The 20,108-nt window shown below is 38.5% G+C and overlaps 1 protein-coding gene and 1 long non-coding RNA gene across 2 annotated transcripts; one reads left to right on the top strand and one right to left on the bottom strand.

Moving 5' to 3' along the window:
• Window positions 1-390: 390 nt before the first annotated feature.
• cnpy1 (canopy FGF signaling regulator 1) lies at window positions 391-18,482 on the bottom strand. The gene is made up of 6 exons (XM_048246903.1): window positions 18,286-18,482; window positions 15,998-16,106; window positions 8,284-8,399; window positions 2,624-2,833; window positions 1,723-1,819; window positions 391-872 (listed from the first exon to the last, which is right to left on the bottom strand). Exons 2-6 carry the CDS (start codon window positions 16,095-16,097, stop codon window positions 832-834), a joined length of 564 nt encoding a protein of 187 aa, XP_048102860.1. The 5' UTR covers window positions 16,098-16,106; window positions 18,286-18,482; the 3' UTR covers window positions 391-831.
• LOC125296816 lies at window positions 17,689-19,522 on the top strand. Its single transcript, XR_007193863.1, has 3 exons — window positions 17,689-17,805; window positions 18,475-18,656; window positions 19,176-19,522. It is a non-coding gene; the product is annotated as an uncharacterized LOC125296816 (long non-coding RNA).
• Window positions 19,523-20,108: the final 586 nt, after the last annotated feature.

The following is a 20,108-nucleotide window of genomic DNA, read 5'->3' as shown; positions in this document are numbered from 1 at the left end:
ACATATTTTAATGATGACCCCAGATTTTCAAAATAATTTGAGTTCGGAAACAAGAATTCAGGCCAAAAATATTTAACTGGCCTTTGCCATTGCAATACAGTTACAGTATGTGCATTGAAGTACCTATTCGATCAAATGTGACACCATTTCAAATTGTTTTTTTTTTGCGGTTTCGTTTCCATTGAGCATTGACATAACCAGAAAGACAAATTTATGTACAGTACAAAAACATAACCTGATAAATGTTAATTTGTGTGTCCACACTAAGAGACCAGTGCTCAGTTTTTCTCAGAAGGCTTCCAAAATCATTATTATTGTACGGTGGCTTCATCAGCAATGCAATAATAGAAGCCAGAGTAAAAAATAAGCAAAGGGAATAGGACACTGCACTGATTAAAGAAATGTATGTCATTTCAAGTCAGTCACATTATTAAATTAAAATGCTAATAGTGCAATATGTAATCATGGTCCAAAAATATATTTTGTACTAATTACAGAGCAAATGTGTGGCGATTTTAACTAGTTTTGATGGCCTTTGACAGGCTGCTGTAAACCACACCAAACAAAACCAATTAGGAGCCAGTGAACATAATTTACTTCAGTATTACTAACAGCCACTTAATTTAAGGCACAATATTCATTTCCATGTACCACAGAGATGCACATGACTGAAAAAAAATAGGGAGTACTTTAAAACAACTTTTATTTATAAAATTACAAAACATGTTCATATAATGTTTTCCACCAAATCACTGTGTTTCACCCAGAATTAGTAAACGTCTGCAATATTGTACCTCAGGTCACAGCTTGGGTATTGTTCTCCAGCCAATGTTACAACTCTGAACGCTGGCCTTGGCTCCCTTTACAATGGCCTAGACATGAAAATGATAATGAAAACACTATTAACAAACTCGTCTAAAACCAAATGTTAAATTATAACTAAAACAAGGATGTCTTATATCAACCATGAAATTGTAGAGGAATATGCATGAGATCCATGTTTTAAATGGCAAAAATTTGGAAACAATACATTTTGAGTAGAACATTTTGATTCAAAGTGTAAAACTGAGAACAAATATCGCAATTCAGCTCCACCATCATTACGTCTACCATCTCCATTTCTGAAAAGTGATGGTCCATTACTGGAAAAGGGAAGCACCAAATGTGAGAATGGAACCATCCTCCACGATACATTATTTAATCTGATCAACCTTCATATAATGCCATGTTTTGCCTAATTTAATTGTGAAACACTACGTAAAGTGTCAACAAACTTACATAGGTCTACCAAAATGGTATGACAATTTATTCCAAACTATAGCAACTATACATGTATATGTGGCAAACCTTTGAGACATACGGAACAAAAATAACATGATCAATGTATTTCCATGCCAATACTTTAAATTCATGTACACAATGTGCGAGGTCAGTGTGGGTTGTAAAGTGCTCTGCTTTTTGTTTTGATTAAAAGCATTGCACAAATTAGTGTGTGAATATATAGGCCTACTGATTAGCACAATAGTGGCTACAAACTTAATAGACATGGTCTCCAAGAGACCTGAAGATACACCAGAATTCCTGACAACAATTACCACAATATGGTGGATGCAAACAGACCCGTACAAGAGAAAGTGCAAGTGTGAGGGTGTGTGTGATAGCGCGGAAGAGGGAGAGGAAGAGAGAGAGAGAGAGAACACAAGCCACACCATAAACCAGTACCTGATATTTTGCCACACAACTTGTCGGCTACGTGTTCTGATTCATGGCCAAAAAGAGAGATGATATCATCTTCTAGCTCTTCCACAATGGTCTCACACTATGAGCAAACCAACAACATGTCGGTTACGCACTTGAATTGGGTACAGCAGAACAGGTAACATATACACAGCATAGGTTAACATCTAACGAAGCACAGAGTGGGCTCTGCTCCATGCTGTGAGGCAGCCATTTTTTCCCCTCTACTTGTTTAACATGGCAGTGCTGCCATCTTGAAACACCTACACATCAACAGCATTGGAGAAAAATCTCCTTCGTGGTGTCACACAACCTCATCAATAAACAAACATATAGCATTTTCGATCCAGACTGCATATACAAAATGCATGTTTAACATTTGAAAATGTAATGTTTAGCTTAATGTAAAGTAGTATTTCTTTGCAGGACAACATGATTTGAAATGGTGGCATGGAAAAATACGCTGCCCGTTGTTCCTATAAAATGGCCCAATGATGGGCATGAGTAAATATTGAATTCAATGAACTTGAATGTAAAAGTAGTAAAAAGATATTTGTTGCTATTTCAATGGAATTGATCCATAGTTGCCAAATACTGGCTAATTTGTAGTAGTAATCATAGCAATAATCAATATGCATAGCAATATCCATTACCAAATAAGAAAATAAGAAATTATTTGTTGTTTTACAGTTAGTACATATTTAAGCAGGAAAAGAAACATATAAAATGCAAACCATTTCCTTTTCCAATAATATGCAATATTTGTGCTAATATTATAACTTATTGGGGAACATACAATTGTAGATAACATATGAAAAACTCCTGAGGACTTAGATTAAACATGATGTACTGAACTTGTGAAAGAAATTTAAATAAAAATACTTACAGCAAATTTGAGAGCATTGGAACCCTCTGGGCCATCAAACTTAAAATTGTTAAAATCGGGGAAATCCCCACCGCTGTTGCTCCTTGGGGCAAATCTTTTATAGCTCTTATCCTTGGTGTCTGGATCCACATAGAGAGCGTAATCACTCATGCTGTTGCACACTCCTTCCAGCAGTTCTGTTAACTGAGTTTCTGACCTAGCAAAAGGAACCTATTAAATAATGAAAATCAGATTAAGTAATATTTCACTTCAGATGTTGTCGAAAAAAAAAAAAAGAAAAAGAAAAAGAAAAAAGAAAAAAGCCAATCTCCCTTCTTCCCGCCTCTTCTCCCCCCATGACACTATTCTATGTGGTCATCCAGCTGACCTTTTCCTTCCGCTCCCATCTCAACACATCCTCTCTGGCACAGCTATGACATCTTAACCTGTACCACTAAAGTTAGGCAAAGTGTAGCCCTATGTCTTGGAAACAAGACAAAACCCACACTGTGGCGTCTAGACAGGTCAAGGTGCAACCTGCTCCCACCCTTTGGCCTCCCCCGGAAGGAGAAAGGGGAAAGGGGGCCGGGAGGGCGGACAGAGTGAATGGAGAGGCGAGCGGGGGGTAAGGAGCAGGGAGGGGAGCAGTGTCACCAGCAGCCAAGTGCAGGGTAAACACTTAACTCTCATCCTTTGGTACTCCTTTTGGCAGCCCATCACCTCCACCCTTCGCTGATCAAAGCAGGAAGTTTTTCCTTGTCAAGCCCGGTCAAAGGGCGCCAGGAGGGAAAGAAGTGGGGAGGGCTGTGGGGTATTGGGAAGAGGGAGAGAGAGACAGAGAGAGAGACAGAGAGAGAGAGAGAGAGAGAGAGAGCAGGAGGGCCAGATTGCAGATGAGCTGGATTTCTTGCAATGTAGATGTATATCCCTGACCCCATTGTCCCTTTTCAGACTCAGTATGGGACCTTCCGGTCCCCTCTGATTACATTATGGTGCACGTTTTTTTTTTTTTTTTTTTTTTTTTTTTGCTCTCTCACTCTCCCTTTTTTCTCTCTTGTGAATCTCTCTGACACAAAGAGGTTTCCATGGCTCTCTGCCATCTGGTCACAAGTAAGATAAAAGGTCTAAAGGAAGAAGAGCAAGCAACACACACACACACACTTTTTAATTAAAGGGTTAAAAAACAATAGCCAGAGAGATAAGACAGTGGTCAACCATGAAGCACAGCTGGTACACTAAGTAAAAGGATCCCACCTAATCCAACACAAGCATAATGATACTAAAAAATTAAACATGTTTCCCCCCCCCACCCCCAGTGGCTTAAAAGCAGATGCATAGAAAATAGCGCATTCATAAACACTCTGGCACATTCTTTATCAGGTTTTTGATCAAACATTCATTAAATGCATATTCATAACTCTATGTGGTGTTCTGATTCAGAAGCAGGAAACAGTGAACCCTGTTAAATTGATCATACAAAAGAAAAAAAGAATCAGGTATAAAATCAAATCTTCCCCTGCTGGATTTTGCAAAAGGGTGGCTTCAATGTTGCATCCTTATCACACAATCCCGAAAATTCTGGGGAATTTAATTCCTTGCTGCAACAGTCGGAGGGTTTTGAATAGAACCTGTCAATAAAGAATTTCCACAGGAATAAAGGGGAGGGGGTAGCCAGTCCCGGAAGAGAAAAGGCTTCTCAGGGATGCCATCCTCCACTGAATCACAGTGGAAAGCCAGCCATCATTGTAGGATTGGCAGAAAGGCCTTTCAGCTTATTGTGACAATAATTTAAAAGCCTCACACCATTGGAAAGACAAACCAAGACCACAAAAAATGATGAGCCTTCCCAAGAGCAACAAAATGAGTCATACTAATACTACTTGCAAAACTTTAACAAACTGAGACAATCTCAATCCATAATTGTCTGAAAACACTACAAAACCATCAGGATATCATTTCTGAATCACAACATAATTCTATAGTGGAAAGAGGTCACATAATGTGTATGTGTATACCATATAGACCATAGACTATTCTGTACTTAACTGACAAGGACAGCAACTAAGACAGAGTCCCTGCAGGCTGAGAGACATAGTTATATATAAGAGAGAGAGACGGAGAGAGAGAGAGAGAGAGAGAGATATCATGTCATATATATTACATATATATATATAATACATATTATACACACATATATATATATATACATATATATATTAGAGAGAGAGAGAGAGAGAGAAAGAGAGATATATATATATAATATATATTGAGAGAGAGAGAGAGAGAGAGAGAGAGATTATATGATGTTAGAGAGAGAGAGAGAGAGATACATATACATATATATATAGAGATACATATTGAGAGAGATTTGAGAGAGAGAGAGAGAAGAGAAGAGAAGAGAGAGAGAAAGAGAGAGAGAGAGATATATAAAACATATAGAGAGAGAGAGCTATTAAGAGCTATTAAGAAGAGAGAGAGAGAGAGAGAGAGAGAGAGAGAGAGAGAGAGAGAGAGAGAGAGAGAGAGAGAGAGAGAGAGAGAGAGAGAGAGAGAGAGAGAGAGAGAGAGAGAGAGAGAGAGAGAGAGAGAGAGAGAGAGAGAGAGAGAGAGAGAGAGAGAGAGAGAGAGAGATTTGAGAGAGAGAGAGAGAGTTTTAAGCAGGACTCAAATCAGTGTGTGAAACCAACAACTGACATAACACCTGGTGAAGCAGTGTCTGAATGTGCACACTGCTGTGCACACTGGTACTCTGGAAGGCACTTATTGTACATCATGTCTGTAATACAGCCTCACAGAATAACCCTCAACTGGAAAACAAGAATTATAAACCAAATAAAATTCTAAAAGTAGGCTCAAAAGATGATACAATGAGCAAAGTCTTGATGGGCAGAGACTGTAAGCTCAATAATGTCATTATTGGTGTCTATTTTATGTTATGATCTGCTACTCTAGGAATAGACAGGAGTAAAGTCAAGTTTAAAGTAACCCTAAAATTATAATATTAGTTACATTACATGCTATGATCACCAATAGAACAAATTGAATTTCTGAAGCTTTCAGAATGTACCTCATCCCCTCATTTGTTAACACATAAAATTCAAGGGATATCCCATCCCCATACAAATGTTCATGGCCTTCTTCATACGAAACATTACTCAGTAAAAAGCTAGATGTTACATCTTAAGGGCCGTGGAGAATGAGGAAAGAACTGCGTAAATGCCTATTCATTAGATACCTATAACAATCAAAATAGGATTAACCCCTGTGATCAATGGAGGACTCTCGTCACTCCCAGGATACCAGGGGTCAGGCACTGCCTTTCACAGGGACCTGACCTTTCCCCAGCAGTACATTGATAGCGTGAAGACACAGTACTGTGTCAGTTTTCTCCGAGTTACAATTTGCTGGGAGATTTGTAGGAACCAGTGATCATTTACAAGGTCATTGACACTGGAGTGTCTTTATGAAGATGTATAGGCTGATGGTATGAGGTTGATCAATTTACCAATAAGGCACAAGAGGCCATGATGCATCAGGAATATGGTGACAATTGAAAGGTGAAGCTGAGCATCTCCTTGGACTGTGAGCATGCCCATGGCTAATTGGGCTTCTTCACTACAACACAATGTTACTGGTGTACAGGGGCACACAGCCACCAGAAGGCTACATGAAATAACAAACTCCTAAGACATTCCACTAAACACATTCAGCTCTGCATGCTAGTATTCATGTACTAGAAAATGTGATGGCTATTTCCATTCAATAGCTATTGCCTGATTTTGTTTTGGATTATTTAAATTATTTGCTTTATAAAAACCTAAAGCAATGGCATCAAAAATGCTAATAGAAATACAATTTAATTAAAAGAACACATCAAAGTAAATGAAATGCGAAACAGAAAATATGAAATTGAAAACTCCAATGAAATGGCACAAACACCACCCAAAAGTACATTTCTGGTCTTGAAATTGAAAATGTGCCGTCACATCAAGTAAATAAGCACTTAGAGATCTCACCTGTTTCTCCTAAGCAACCCGTAGGAGAAAGGCAGCAAGAATAGATAAGATCAGATAGAGATAAAAAAAATTGAGTATTTTGAGATCTAGCATCTTAGGGTCTATTTATGGGTGATACTGAGTGGACTGAGTCGGTGCAGTTTTGAGTTAAGACCGGAATATGTATTTACAACTGAGTAGTATATAGCATAGCCTTTGGGGAAAACTTTGCTATATCAAAGTAAATTTCTCATTTAAGTGATTTGGGAAATTATCTTATTTGCTGTCTACCCCAGAGTTAGATAAGAGGATACACACCCTTCTTTTCTCTTTGCATGCAATTACCCAGCCTGACATTGTTAGTTTATCTTAATTCTCTGTAAGTAGGTTAGACCAGTTAGCCTATAGTTCCCTCTTAGCTATAGGCCAGCTATAGGCTAACTGGTCTAACCCACCTCCAGGTGCTTCCTATTTGACCACAAAAAACTAATGTAGCTGGATGTCTTCCCAACACAGAAGGAAACTACTATGGTATCATTACAGCAGGACACACAGCAACAATAAAGTAACAATTACAACAATGAAGATTTTACGAACGCACCAGTTGTGAAAAATAACGTGGCATAGTAGTGAATTACATTCACAGTAATTGCTTGAGGTGCCAGTAGGGCTGAGGTATTCAAAATGCTGAGCTTGTTAAGAACGTCAGCATTACACAACAATGACAATACAGGCGAATCAATAACCAGCAATACTTTCACGCCACCTTTTGGCATCATCTCAGCTCGCTTGGAACTTTGACTATAGGTTCCAGTTTTTCCGAATAGAAAATAAAAAAGAGGATAGAGCTGAGGCAAATTGAACATGTACCTTTAAGTGGAAAACTGGCATTTTACCCATTCTTTACAATTACAGATAATCTCTCCATAGTGAATGCATAAATGCTCAAAACTGCACCGACTAACCCAAACTAAAATGTACACTCGTGATCCACAAATACTCTTAGATCGGAGTTGCCCTTTAAGAACTTAAATTGGACTTGGCCTCTTTTGGAAGGCTAGTTTGCAGCTGAGAGGGTCCCTTAGGAGAAACAGGTGAGATTTAATTTCAAATTTTGCTTTCCTATGCAATAACTGTCGGTTAGCAAGTATGCATATTGTCTCATAATGGAATGTCTATAATGGAGTATTTCAGCATCTCCACCAGCCATATTCGTGTGCACAGGCAACAATACAGACACTTTGGACTTGCATGATCACTGACATTAATCATTGAATCTTTTGTAGTGTACAAATGTCATATTGAATTACACAAAACTGAATTGACTGTGTGTGTGTGTGTGTGTGTGTGTGTGTGTGTGTGCGGTGTCTGCTTTACACATTCTGTGAAACTGGCAGTTCAATATGTGCAAAAGCTCAAGGGTAGATGACTGTTAAAATTAAGATGTGTTCATGTGCAGCTAAACATTGCATTGCATTTTGAACCTCGCTCTCGCTGGCAACACTAATATTACATCAAAAGCAGAAACCTCATCTCATTATACTATGAAGTGAAGTATTTGTAATGCATAGCAGAAAAACATAATAGTGCCTGAAGGAAAATAGGTTGTTTGCTAACAGTCACAACATTTGTAAGCATAAACACTAAACACATTCATGCCTTATTCAGTTTGACTTTGAGACAAACCTTCTTATCAGTGAGACTACCATCAGGTTTCAGTCTAAATCCACCCACGTCGATGGTCCTCTTAGGATCAGTCTGACTAATTGAATAGTTCAGCTCGTCAGCAATTGCCATGCAGGCTGTAGGGAAAAAAAAAAAAAAAATCTATTAACAACAAGCAACAAATCTGGACATAAATAGAGCTCCATGCAGCAAGACATTGACGGTAAGTCATCAATCGACAACAGCCAAAAATCAACAAAAATCAGTCAATGAAACTACCACAATGTATCAGTTGGCATAAAAGTGGCCTGCTGCAACAGTATTATCACCCATGATGGCAGTCATGGTCTCAGCATAATGGATGGATCCTGTTTGAATACTAGTTGTACAACTTGAAGACCAGCTGCATTGTTGAGCAACAGTCAGTATAAAAATGTAGATGAAGCTTGTAGTATCACACTAGAGAACTGATGGAATCTATTCTTTACAGTACATTGTTATTGGAGTTAGAGTTAGCCAGCTAGACGTAACAATTTCAAAGAGTTTCACTTGAGACAAGAAAATGACTTGGTCACCTTACACACTAAAATATTACTGAAATACAAGTCCCTAACCAAAATGAACCAAAACCGAAGCCACAAGCACGATGGCCTTTTGTTAAGGCCCCATATCAACCGTGGGGTCCAGCTGGGTGCTGAATAGTGCAATTACACACATCAGGAGGAGAGTCGGCATGCATAGATGGCTTGGGTGACTGCCAACGCCACTGTGAATGACACTCGACTCCAACATGCACAATAAGACATGTCTAGTCAATCCCAGTGTATGAGACTTTAACAGACATACCGACATATTAGATATTTGTTCAAGAAAGGAACTGAAAACAAATCTACATTATACCTATTTGTAAGACAAGTCTCTTACTTACTAATTCTTACTTTGCTTATTACATTTATGCTTACAGTTGCAAGAAGCCTTTGGAATTACCTGCAATGTGAACAAACACAATATGTTGTCACTTATCACACAACTGCATTTATATTGTTCATTTTCAATACATAACTCATACATTCACAATGTCAGTTGGAAAAAGTACAAAAAAGAACAGAAGTCGCTTTTTTTTTTTTTTTTTCCGTCATCTACTTCCTGAAATTTTGGTCAACGATACCCGGGACACCGAAACACCGAGGCACATGAAATTTGGTGAGTATGTAGCCCCACTAGACTTTTATGGAAAAATTTCATTTGGTCCCCGGGGGCCACTACCCTCCCCCCCCCCCGCGCTGAGCCCTCGAAATCCAAAAAAATGCAGTTTTTCCTAAATAACTACCTGAACCGTGGCACTGAGGATGAAGAATTTTTTATGGTATGTTGGTCTCAAGGGCCCACATCAACCTGGCCCATAATCACTCATTTGTGATTTGCACCCCCCCGGTAAAAAATGTAGGGTTGCAAAATTCCGGGAATTTTCTAAGTTGGAAACTTTCCATGAGAATTAACGGGAATATATGGGAATTAACGGGAATTAATGGGAATAGACTGGGAATTTTTAATATGGCAAGTTAGTCTATAACAGGGAACTTAAATGTAGTGGACAAAACCCTATCTTGCAGTCTAATATTAGTAAAAACAACCTGATTTAATGCAATTTCAGTCGAATTTCTACCCTGCACATATGTCAATCACATGCTCACAGCAATCGGCATAGGCTGCTAGACATAAAGGAAACCTATGGTGCGTTTATATGCATGGGGGAAAAATGTTCCAACCAATCAGATTTTGTTGTTGAGTGGTGTGGTGTGGTGTGGTGTGGTGTGGTGTATCTTGGGCAGTTCAGTGTTGCTAGTTTAGCACTCTAGTAAACCATAGGCAGAGAATGGGATTCCCGCTAGCATGCTAGCTAGCTTTGTATGTTAGGCTAAGCAAAAATACGAACATACAAATCATATTGCTTAATACGAAACAAAATGTTAATGTTTGTATATGAAACAGTTTGTATGAATTACCCAAAATTTCCAGTTAATTCCCGTAAATTCCCATAATTTCCTTTAATTCCATGATGGTTTCCAATTTGGAATATTTCCAAAATTCCCCAGCTTAACTTCCCATGGTAAGTTTCCGGAAAGTTTCCAGAAATTTACCGGAAATTTTCTGCCCCTTTGCAACCCTAAAAAAAATGCAATATCATTCGCCCCGATCTTCAGTTAAGATGTTCAGAACTGCACCAAATTTGATGTGTATGATTAACCTGGCATTCCCTGGGGGTATGCCAAGTTTCGTAGAATTTCATCCATGGGGGTCTAAAAAAAATTAAGTCATGTGTACATTTAGTGACTGTACACTCATTGGCCTGTAGATGGCGGTGCACACATATACACACGCATACACACATAGGCACACACATACTATCCGTATCGGCAATTAGAACGGCCAATACATAATTAGAAATTCAGTATGATTAAAGGAAAACCAAATTCATCATCATCATGGCTGCATTTCCAGTATTGGCGATAGGCCTACGTAGTCGTTTGTCCACTAGATGGCACATCGTTGCAGTGAGACGTAATTTTGTTGGAAGTTAATCTAAAGTGGAAAAACAATGGACGCTTCCTACAAGGACTGTAGGCTAGTTTACCGCAGAGAACGTCTAATAAGGATAGGACGATTTTCACATGAAATGTAATTCCCATTTCTTCTTGAAGCCGAAAATAAATCTGAGAATGTTTATTGGACATGCTTGGTTTTTACTGCAGGTACGTTAATCTTATAATATCAATGATCTACATCTAAACCAAATATTTTAGAGCGCACTTTGAGAGATGTATCCAAGGCAGGGCTGTACACATAATCGTAATATTATTTGTTGCACGTGCTCCAAAAATCATTCTGTGCAATGGATGATTTACCAACGTTACACCGGTCCGATACAGTTTTGCCTATGGCTATACATGCGTGAGACTGAGACGCCTGTTTATTTGTTAAGTGCGTGCAGGGTGTGTGAGGGGAATCGATGTGCTTTGATTCCAGCTTGGTAGTTGTAGTCTGTGAGATTAAAAAGCACGTGTGTGTGAAGTATCCAAACAATGACACCTTCATTATGGCTTTCATTATGGCTGCTTTAGCAACAGACCTTAAGCTACTGTGCAGTGGGTCCCATTTAGAAGTGGCTACTTCATTCGTGCTTTCCGTGATTCACGGAGCTGCGTGGATTTTATTACAACTTTTTGCCACGATGTTGTCCGGTTGATACTGTAAGGCAGTGGTCCCCAAACTTTTTCTTCCGAGGGCCAGCTCACTATGCCTGGCTCTAAGAGAGGGCCAGAGACTCGGAGTATATCAACCATAAATAGCTTAGTGCTGTGAACAGCAGCAGTCTACCTTAGTTGAATATTCCATTACATTTAATCATAGGCTACTGCAATTTAATACCATTGCTAGCTGTGTTTATGTTGCCACCATGCCATATCAGTGTAAAATGTAGCTCAAATGAAATAATACTAATAAAAAGACTCTGTTTGTTTCTTTGCATTCATAGCAAGTTGTGAACAAGCAATATCCTACAAATAATTTAAAGTTATCAAACTAGGCAGTTTTATGAAGTGCTGGCAAACACATCTGAAATGACCACCATTCTAACTTTCACTCACCTGATGAGAACTCTGTATGAACATTTGAACGTGTGAATAAAAAATAGAAATAGTTATTCCATAAATATGACTTGAATAGAAGTTAGTTAGTTATTAACAAATAATTGATAAACGTTTAGAATACTTTGAGCATTGATGGTCAGCATAGGCCTCTTACATTGTTTGCAGGTAGGCCTACATTTCATTCCATTTTTGATGGCAAACGCGAAACAGCGCCAAAACAACCACCAGTGGACATAAGGAGTATTACATGTGTACTGTTAAGACTCGCCATAGAGAATGAATGGGGAAATTACGGAGGTTATAGTTTGACGATGTACTCCCGTGCGGGCCAGATGCTATATACCACGGACATGTTTTGGGGGGCCACCCAAAATGAGTTGGCGGGCCGTAGTTTGGGGACCACTGCTGTAAGGCGTAAGCCATTGGTTTCCAAAGGAGATTTTATTTGTGTCGCCAGCATAGCCTATTGACAATTTATGTTGTAAATATGCCTACCTTATACCTGTAGCTTAGGGAAGCTAACAGCTTTCTATTGGGATCTAGTTTGTTAACGGTCACGGTTTTGTCATAACTCCCTGATGCATTTTTGCATTTAGAATAGCCAGAGATTTCTCAATCGGAAAATTAAACAATATCGGGCGCCTACCATGGACTAGGCTGGGTGAACCCAGCCTGATCTGCCGGCGATTTATTTTTTGATTTCTTAAAAGATTGAGCTTGGTCTGGTGAAAGCCAGACTAGCCATGGACCTCAGTTACACAATGCAAGGGAACATGAATCAGCCTATATTTGCACGAACAATAACAAACAACAGCTCTTCAACTTGGCCCTGTTAAAATGTGTATGAACAGTCTAGCGACGCATTTCATGAAGGCTCATTTGGACATGTCAGTTATTTGCACCACTGGTTAGATGTAAAACTGCATTTCGTTTCAGACTACTGGTAGGCTACTTAATTTGTGCATTGACAATAAAGTATCACATGAACTAAAGATGACCAAAATCTTATGTAGAAGAAGAAACATTCACAAAAAATCCATCCATCCAAAAATGACCTTTCTTTTTGATAGCTGTTGAAAACGGCATGGCACTGACAGAGATGTTTTTTTTTTTATTAATACATAAATAAATAAATAAAAATATAACATTATGCTGATACCTTCTGCTTTTCCCAAATACAATGTAGCCTACAGGTGTAAGTGACCTTTCATCAATCCAGTTGCAATGGATGAACTGTGATGAACTGCCCTACTTGTGATTGTTTAGAGATTTTAAAGGTTTTATAACAATGCTACAACTTTTTTGGCTATTCTACAATCTATTCACCTTTGCAGCGCCAGTAGGCTACTTTCTGTGCAGCTACACACACACACACACACACAAAGACATGCCAAACAAGCATACACAAAAGTTTCAAGAGTGGGGGATGGAGTAAAAGATGGAGACAAATTGATTAGTGTGATTTATTTTCATGGAACGGATGTACAGGACTAAGCGACGGTCATATCTTGTACCGCTATGCGGTACATCTAGTTATTATAAGTTTATTTATTAACTAAACCAGTTAAAAAATAAAAGTACAAATAAACACTTAAACATTTAGAGTTTGATGAAAAACATCTTCTAATGAGTAAGAACCATGCCTCACAAAAAAGTGATGTTGGAAAGCAAAAAGGTTGATCTGCATGAACTTCCGCTCATTTCTGTTCACACAAAGAACGAGAGCGATAACAACAAAAGTCTTGCTCATATGAATGACGGCATCCACACATAAACTACAACGATAACGACACGAAGAATGAGGTGTACCCATTAAGCCCAAAATCTGAGTTCAGTTATTTTTCATACATACTGACATAGTTTATTAACATAATTACTTGTTAAAATGTAAGATTAATCTCTCATTTGAAAATACATTCATTTATTAGTGCATATTTCATCATGTAAAAACAAATATTTTATGAATAAAGTGAAAAGTCTGGCATCGGCTTAATTGGTACCATTTAAGCCCACGACAAAAATTATCAAAATATAAAACATATTATGTTCAAAGTAGTAAAAATACCAAATATTTATTCAATAACATGTCTTACATTTAACAAGTATAAACATTTGATGTTTGGCTTGCTTTTGCCAACTTATGAAGTCAGTGGGGTAAAAGAACATCAAAGTCACAGGATTACAGTGAAAATGTATCAAACTTTATAATTTCATTGAAACACATGAGATGGGCTTAAATGGAAAATGCTGGGCTTGAATGGTTCTACATTGACTACCAGGGAAATAAAAATATGTTCACACCAAAATGAATAAAGCTATGCCTGTGGAGCCTAAATATGCTGTAAATTTGCCATAGTTATCCCTCTTTTGCCAAATTTTCAGAATTATCAAGGTTTTCTCATTCAATGTTAGCTTGCGCTAGCTGCTTTTTGAGTCACTGTGCCATTTAAGCAAACCTTGAAAAAAAGGCATTTTTTAAAAAATATTTAGCCCACACCAAACCACACACATTTACTGTGTCTTAATTTAGATTGATGTAAAATAAATCAGAAAACATTTAGTATACTTATTTTTTTTAATCCTTCTGCGATGTATCGATCAGTATGGCTATATTAACCTTGTGATTAGCTCGCTTCGCTAACTAGCAAAACTCATCTTTCCAGATGTAACCAAACAGTAAAAATTGACAAAAGTAGTAACTCTAAAACGTAAAACGTTTAAAAGGCTCTTAGCATTATCTTACACTATACTTTGCTTTTGTTGTAAAGCACATTGAATCAACCCTGTGTGTGAAATGCGCTTAGCAGGACACCACTGAGGATGCACTGCTCTCCAAAAAACATGGCTGTACACTGGAAGTTTACCAAAGAGCAGCATGACATTCCACAATGCTAGAAACACATAGCACTGTATGGCACAAAAAGGGCACCATGAAAACTTCAAAAGTGAAAACACTGAGGCTTCAACAGATCCAGACATGGCTGAACTAGGCAAACAAAAATTGCTGCTGAATTTTGTGTAGGTGTTATTAACAGTTACCAGGAGTGCTTGGTTGGGATCATTACTGCCAAATCAGTTATTCATTCGAGGGGCGACGCGGAAACTCCAGGCTCTTCTGCTATCGTCATCGTTTTAAACCTGCCAATAGCGCACTAGGTGGATAAGCCAGTTTGTGATTGGCCCCCGCAAAAGTGTAAAAAAAGTGTTGAAGCAGGAGAAAGATGTACCAGCCTGAGCTGCAGGGCGGAATAGAAACCGCCATCAGATCAGGCTGGGTTCACCCAGCCTAGTTCACACCAGGAATAATAACTATAAAGATAACTGCAACTATAGTTTTAAGGGCCGTTCATGGAACGATAACTATAAAGATAACTATAACTTTAACAATAAAAGCGTCCACGCTGCATTGAGAATTAAACTTAACTTTTGATCTAACAATTACATAGATACCCTACATAGACCAAACAGTCTAAAAATGCAACAATTAATTGGAGCCAGAGAGGGCATAGTCTAGTCTAGTTTGCACAACAGAGATGTGTTATCACTATAAAGTGAATCAGGAAGAGTGACCTCATCTGGAGAAAGAGTAAACTTATGGGGGTCATCAAAGAGGCAGTGTGTTTTCCTTTTATATTTGACCTGTAAGCATAATGTTGCTGTGTGGCAATACAAAAAAAACATTACATACACAAGCTATGTACCTATTCCTACTATGAATAAAATGTTTTCAGTTTTCCTCTCATTAAGTCATGAACACACACATGGACAGACATAACTAGCAGAATGGGCTTTCAAAATTGTTAGATTTGCCATGTTAATATGCATTCATGATGCACTGTAAATGAACAATCCTTCATTTCACAGAAGTCTTGGCAAAACTCCTCTGCATTTAGTAGTTAATTTCTGGCAGCAGTTGGAGTGCAAATAGGGTTCCAATATTTTTAACGCAACAATTCCGCAAGGATTTACGTGTTTTTCTCTCCTAAATGCACTCAGTCTCCTTTTCAGCTATTCCCATTTTCATTTTGGCCTCTCGCATACTTTTCTGAACAAGTGTGATTTGCCAGCAAACACAAGTGTCTTACCTGAACAATACAGCATCTCATCCTTCTTCCCTTCTGTTGTCTTCAACAACCCAGACAGCAGCAGCAGAACAAGGCCAGCCTGAATAATCCATGGGCTCATCTTATCTTACTGTGGGGAAAGAGGATATGGTATGAGGCTTGGAGTAGTCTGGACACATCAACATTTAAATGCACCATTAGTACCTAGAAAAACATGTTGTATAAGCTCAATTATCAAGTACTAGCCTAATGGTATTTGTTTTGTTTCTGAAAAAATGTATAGGCACTGGCTGACCAGATGTCCTTTTACGATGAAGACTCAGTACATAACAGAAAAAAATATGGCCATCACACGTTTTGCAATCACATGGTTTACCATCAAGTCAACTGAATGTGATCAGATAACTGTTTGTTCCTTACAATCTCAAACATATTCAAATTTGTGGAATGACTATGCCAACAGTTAAATTACTCTGTAAAGAGTATGGAAATATATGGAAAATGTTGGCAAACGTTCAGGCAACATACCGTACATTGTAACAATCATGATGCACTTTACAGACAGTGTTTACAAGAACACTTTAAAAATATAGCAACAACACCACAAGTAGCTTTCAACTATGTTATCCATCTATATCAGTCTTGCAAGATCAAAATAACTTTCTTTTTACTGAGCAAGCAATCTGCAATCATGTGACTAGTCTGCTTTCACCACTGGGAATAAAGGGGACAAATGGATGCCATAACTAAATCTAGAAAATGAATGAACAGACACTGGCCTGTTCATGCCATTCAGACTGCCTGAACACATCAAATGTCCGCCTCCACATAAAACAGACAAGTAGTTCCAGTTCTGTACTATGTAGGATGCATGTGGTGCTTGCAAGTCTCATTCTCTCTATAACACAATGCTACCACAGGATGAACTAGCATAGGCTACAGCCCGTTAATTGTCCATGATAAGAAATAGAACTAATTAAATGATAAAGCTGCAGGCGGTCAAACTATACTCTATTCCTGGGCATAATAAATATGAGTCATGTACGCTTATGTTTGGCTTTAGCCTTATGGTCAGACAGGGTTTATTGAACCAGTAATTCCAGCAAAATTCTCTCCAGAAGTTGAAATAGACACGGGAATTTTAAGACAAAATCAACCAGAAAACTCCCATCAAAATAATGTCATAGTATCAACTGTTTTCAGAATGGGGTTGAATCTCAGTACCCTGGCTCTCAATTGAAACAGGCCTGGTAGCCATAAAACACTTCAAAGATGACAGAAGATGATGAAGAAAGTGCATCTGTGCAGTGGTATAGTCTACGTGATACCCAGGACTATGCAGTAATACCCACATCAAAAGCATTACCATCTCGGTATACCCACTTAAAACAGGCAAGGCTAGGTATTAACATTTGGTGTGGATGCTCACAGTATACCCAATACAGCTAACTAGACTACACCACTGTGTGTGTCTGTGCAAGAGTTCAGAGTGGCTAAGACCTAAATGCTTCAGAAAAATTCCACAGAACTGGCCTACTTTTTATGTCACAATAAGTTTCACAGCTTGAACAAACAGAAAAGATGCATAGGCCTAACACTTGTGCCTAACATATGTGATGGTAAAATTGATTCATGCGTCCCTTTCCACAGGTGTATAAAATCAAGATAGATTATCTAGATGAGCTAGATTAGCAATGCAGACGGCATGGTGCTTGATTAATAGGCCCTACCTCTGGAAAGGGACCTGATGAAACCCATGAATAGCCTGGAGTGGACTATTCTGGCCTATTTGTGTAGGTCTGCCATCCAGGCGTAGCCGGACAGATACGGTATTAATTCTTTAAAGATCTGTATTTTGTATAACAAGGTTTCAACATTTTCACAAACAGCCCACAAGCCAGTTCTGCCAACATGTTTGCAAAACGTAACATTACAGAAGTTTTATGAAGTTGTATGACCAGAACGGGGTTGATTTAAATGTGTAGCCTAAATGTATGCGCTGGAGTAGCCATTTAGGCCTATAAGCTCGATTCTTGGGAAAGTAAGTTGACTGCTCTCCCGCGTGCTCAAGAGCAATGTGCACCTGCTAAACACACAGGTAGGTTGTGTACGGGTGCACTGCTCGGAAAAGGATTTTGAAAGAGTCTTAACTAAAATCAGAGAATATGCCAGGCCTATAGCTGTTCGGCAATATTGAAAACGTTTTCTAACATTTTAAAATATAATTTCCAAAACCGAATGCGCCAGCCTTCTCTGTCCCAGCACGACAGAAAGGTTGGTTGCCTATATTGCCAAAGTGGTTGTCTTACCTGTACGAATAGCTTTGACAGACACAACGGCAAGGAAACTTTTGGCGTTGACTATGTCAGCACGAATTCTTGTGGATGATTATATGTAGAAACGGATGTGGTTTGTCTCCTTTACAAGTTGCAGTCGAAGCTAGGATCGCTATCGACGCGAATAATGTTTTCACACACATATAACTGATCTCTCCACAGACGTGCAGGGCTGAAGGGCTGCCACGACAAGCAAAAATGAACGGGAGTGACAACTATGTAAGCCAATGATGTATGCGCAGAAACACATGCGTCCAATGAAATCACTAAAGGAATGTCCATCCAACCCCCCGGAAGAAAATATGGCGAAACATCACCGAGAGTGTAGAAGACAATGCACCCAGGTTAGGATAGCCTACTTTATTGCTGTTGTCTGAACTTTAACTAGAATGGCTGCTGGTCCGGTGTTCTGCATTCTGCCACACTAGCAAATATATAAGAAAACACATCTGACTTAATTGACAAGTAGCCTAAACATACAAACCATTGGAGGTACACACATGACTGCATTATTGTCAGTCATTTTCTCTTCAATTTTCAAATGATAAACTTTATAGCCTACAAGATTCTGTAGCCTATACAACAAACAAACAAATTATGCATCAAGCTATGAGTAGTTTCTATGGAAAATCAGACATGATTAATTAATATCTTGTAATAGCCTATGCTGACTAGCACAGCAATTAAAATAAGTGGATACACTTATTATTTATTTCCAAAGCACTATTTCAGACCCAGCTTGTAAATTTGCTGATTACATACTTGACTGACATTCTCAGACACCAGCCCCTCTAAATGCAGTCCATCACACCATTGCAGGATGATGACTAATCTGCATGCTGGTTTATCTCATCATCTCACAGAGCCATTCTGTCAAGCAGCCATTCTGCAGAAGAGGCGGTGGAAAGGCATGCTGTGGTTGAATCATTTCCCCAACTGGGCTACTTTTGTGGTTGTTCTTCATTTCTAAATGACGGTATTATTTTTATATTTTTATAAAGAATTAATCAAAAATCATCTCGCCATATTGATGTAATTGCTGACCCATGTCCATCTTAAGTGACTTACTTCACAATAAATCTTTCTCAAATGCTCACATTTTTACCATGTTTCCAAAATGCTGTTGAAATCTCAGATGCTATGCATATAATCACCAGTTCTCCTTGATGTAGCCTGCATAATCTGTAGTAATTGGCTTTGAATAATAAAGTGTGGGTGAGTAGAAAAGTGTGATTCAGTTTGGTAAAGTTACCAAAATGCCATACAATCTATGTGAAATAGCGTGACAAATAACATCATTGATATGTTCTCCATGGGTGCATCCCCTGGGTCCAAGGATGTAGTAAACGCAAGTAAACACAGTTTATCCATTTCAGAAATAGTTTATCCACCTCTTATTAGAGTTTATCCACCTCAAAAGAGTTTATTCACACATTCAAAAATCACACTGTATCCACATTCACAATATAGGCTACACTCATCAACACTCTAGGAACCATTTAATTGGACAATAACTTCCACCGTCATCAAACATGTTCTGAATGCCTTCAGAAAATCCAATACCGTATGGCGCTGTCCACCTCACCGAGATCACAAAATTCATAGTTTACCCACTTCTTCTTATTTTACCACTACATGCGTCAGTGTAGTTATCTGCTCTGGATTGCCAGGTTAGCATTAATTAGGGTCTGATTCAGTGGTCCATGTAAGACGTGATGACCAACCTAGTTAGAGCAGCTGGTGGATATTTGAAACCATGCTGTTTCTCCTGTGGTGTGATGTGTATATGTAAATAA

The sequence above is a fragment of the Alosa alosa genome, chromosome 1 (assembly GCF_017589495.1).
Source record: "Alosa alosa isolate M-15738 ecotype Scorff River chromosome 1, AALO_Geno_1.1, whole genome shotgun sequence".
Taxonomy (NCBI): Eukaryota; Metazoa; Chordata; class Actinopteri; order Clupeiformes; family Clupeidae; genus Alosa; species Alosa alosa.
Note: the sequence above shows the minus strand (reverse complement) of the source record. Positions and strands in the feature narration are given on the sequence as shown.

Excerpts from the sequence above, each read along its gene's own strand:
- cnpy1 (XM_048246903.1), bottom strand. The coding sequence starts at position 16,097 with ATGAGCCCATGGATTATTCAGGCTGGCCTTGTTCTGCTGCTGCTGTCT. Across the intron at positions 2,834-8,283 it reads GTAGTCTCACTGATAAGAAG|GTTCCTTTTGCTAGGTCAGA; the intron begins GTTTGTCTCAAA and ends ATTATTTAATAG. Across the intron at positions 873-1,722 it reads GTTGTGTGGCAAAATATCAG|GCCATTGTAAAGGGAGCCAA; the intron begins GTACTGGTTTAT and ends TTTCATGTCTAG.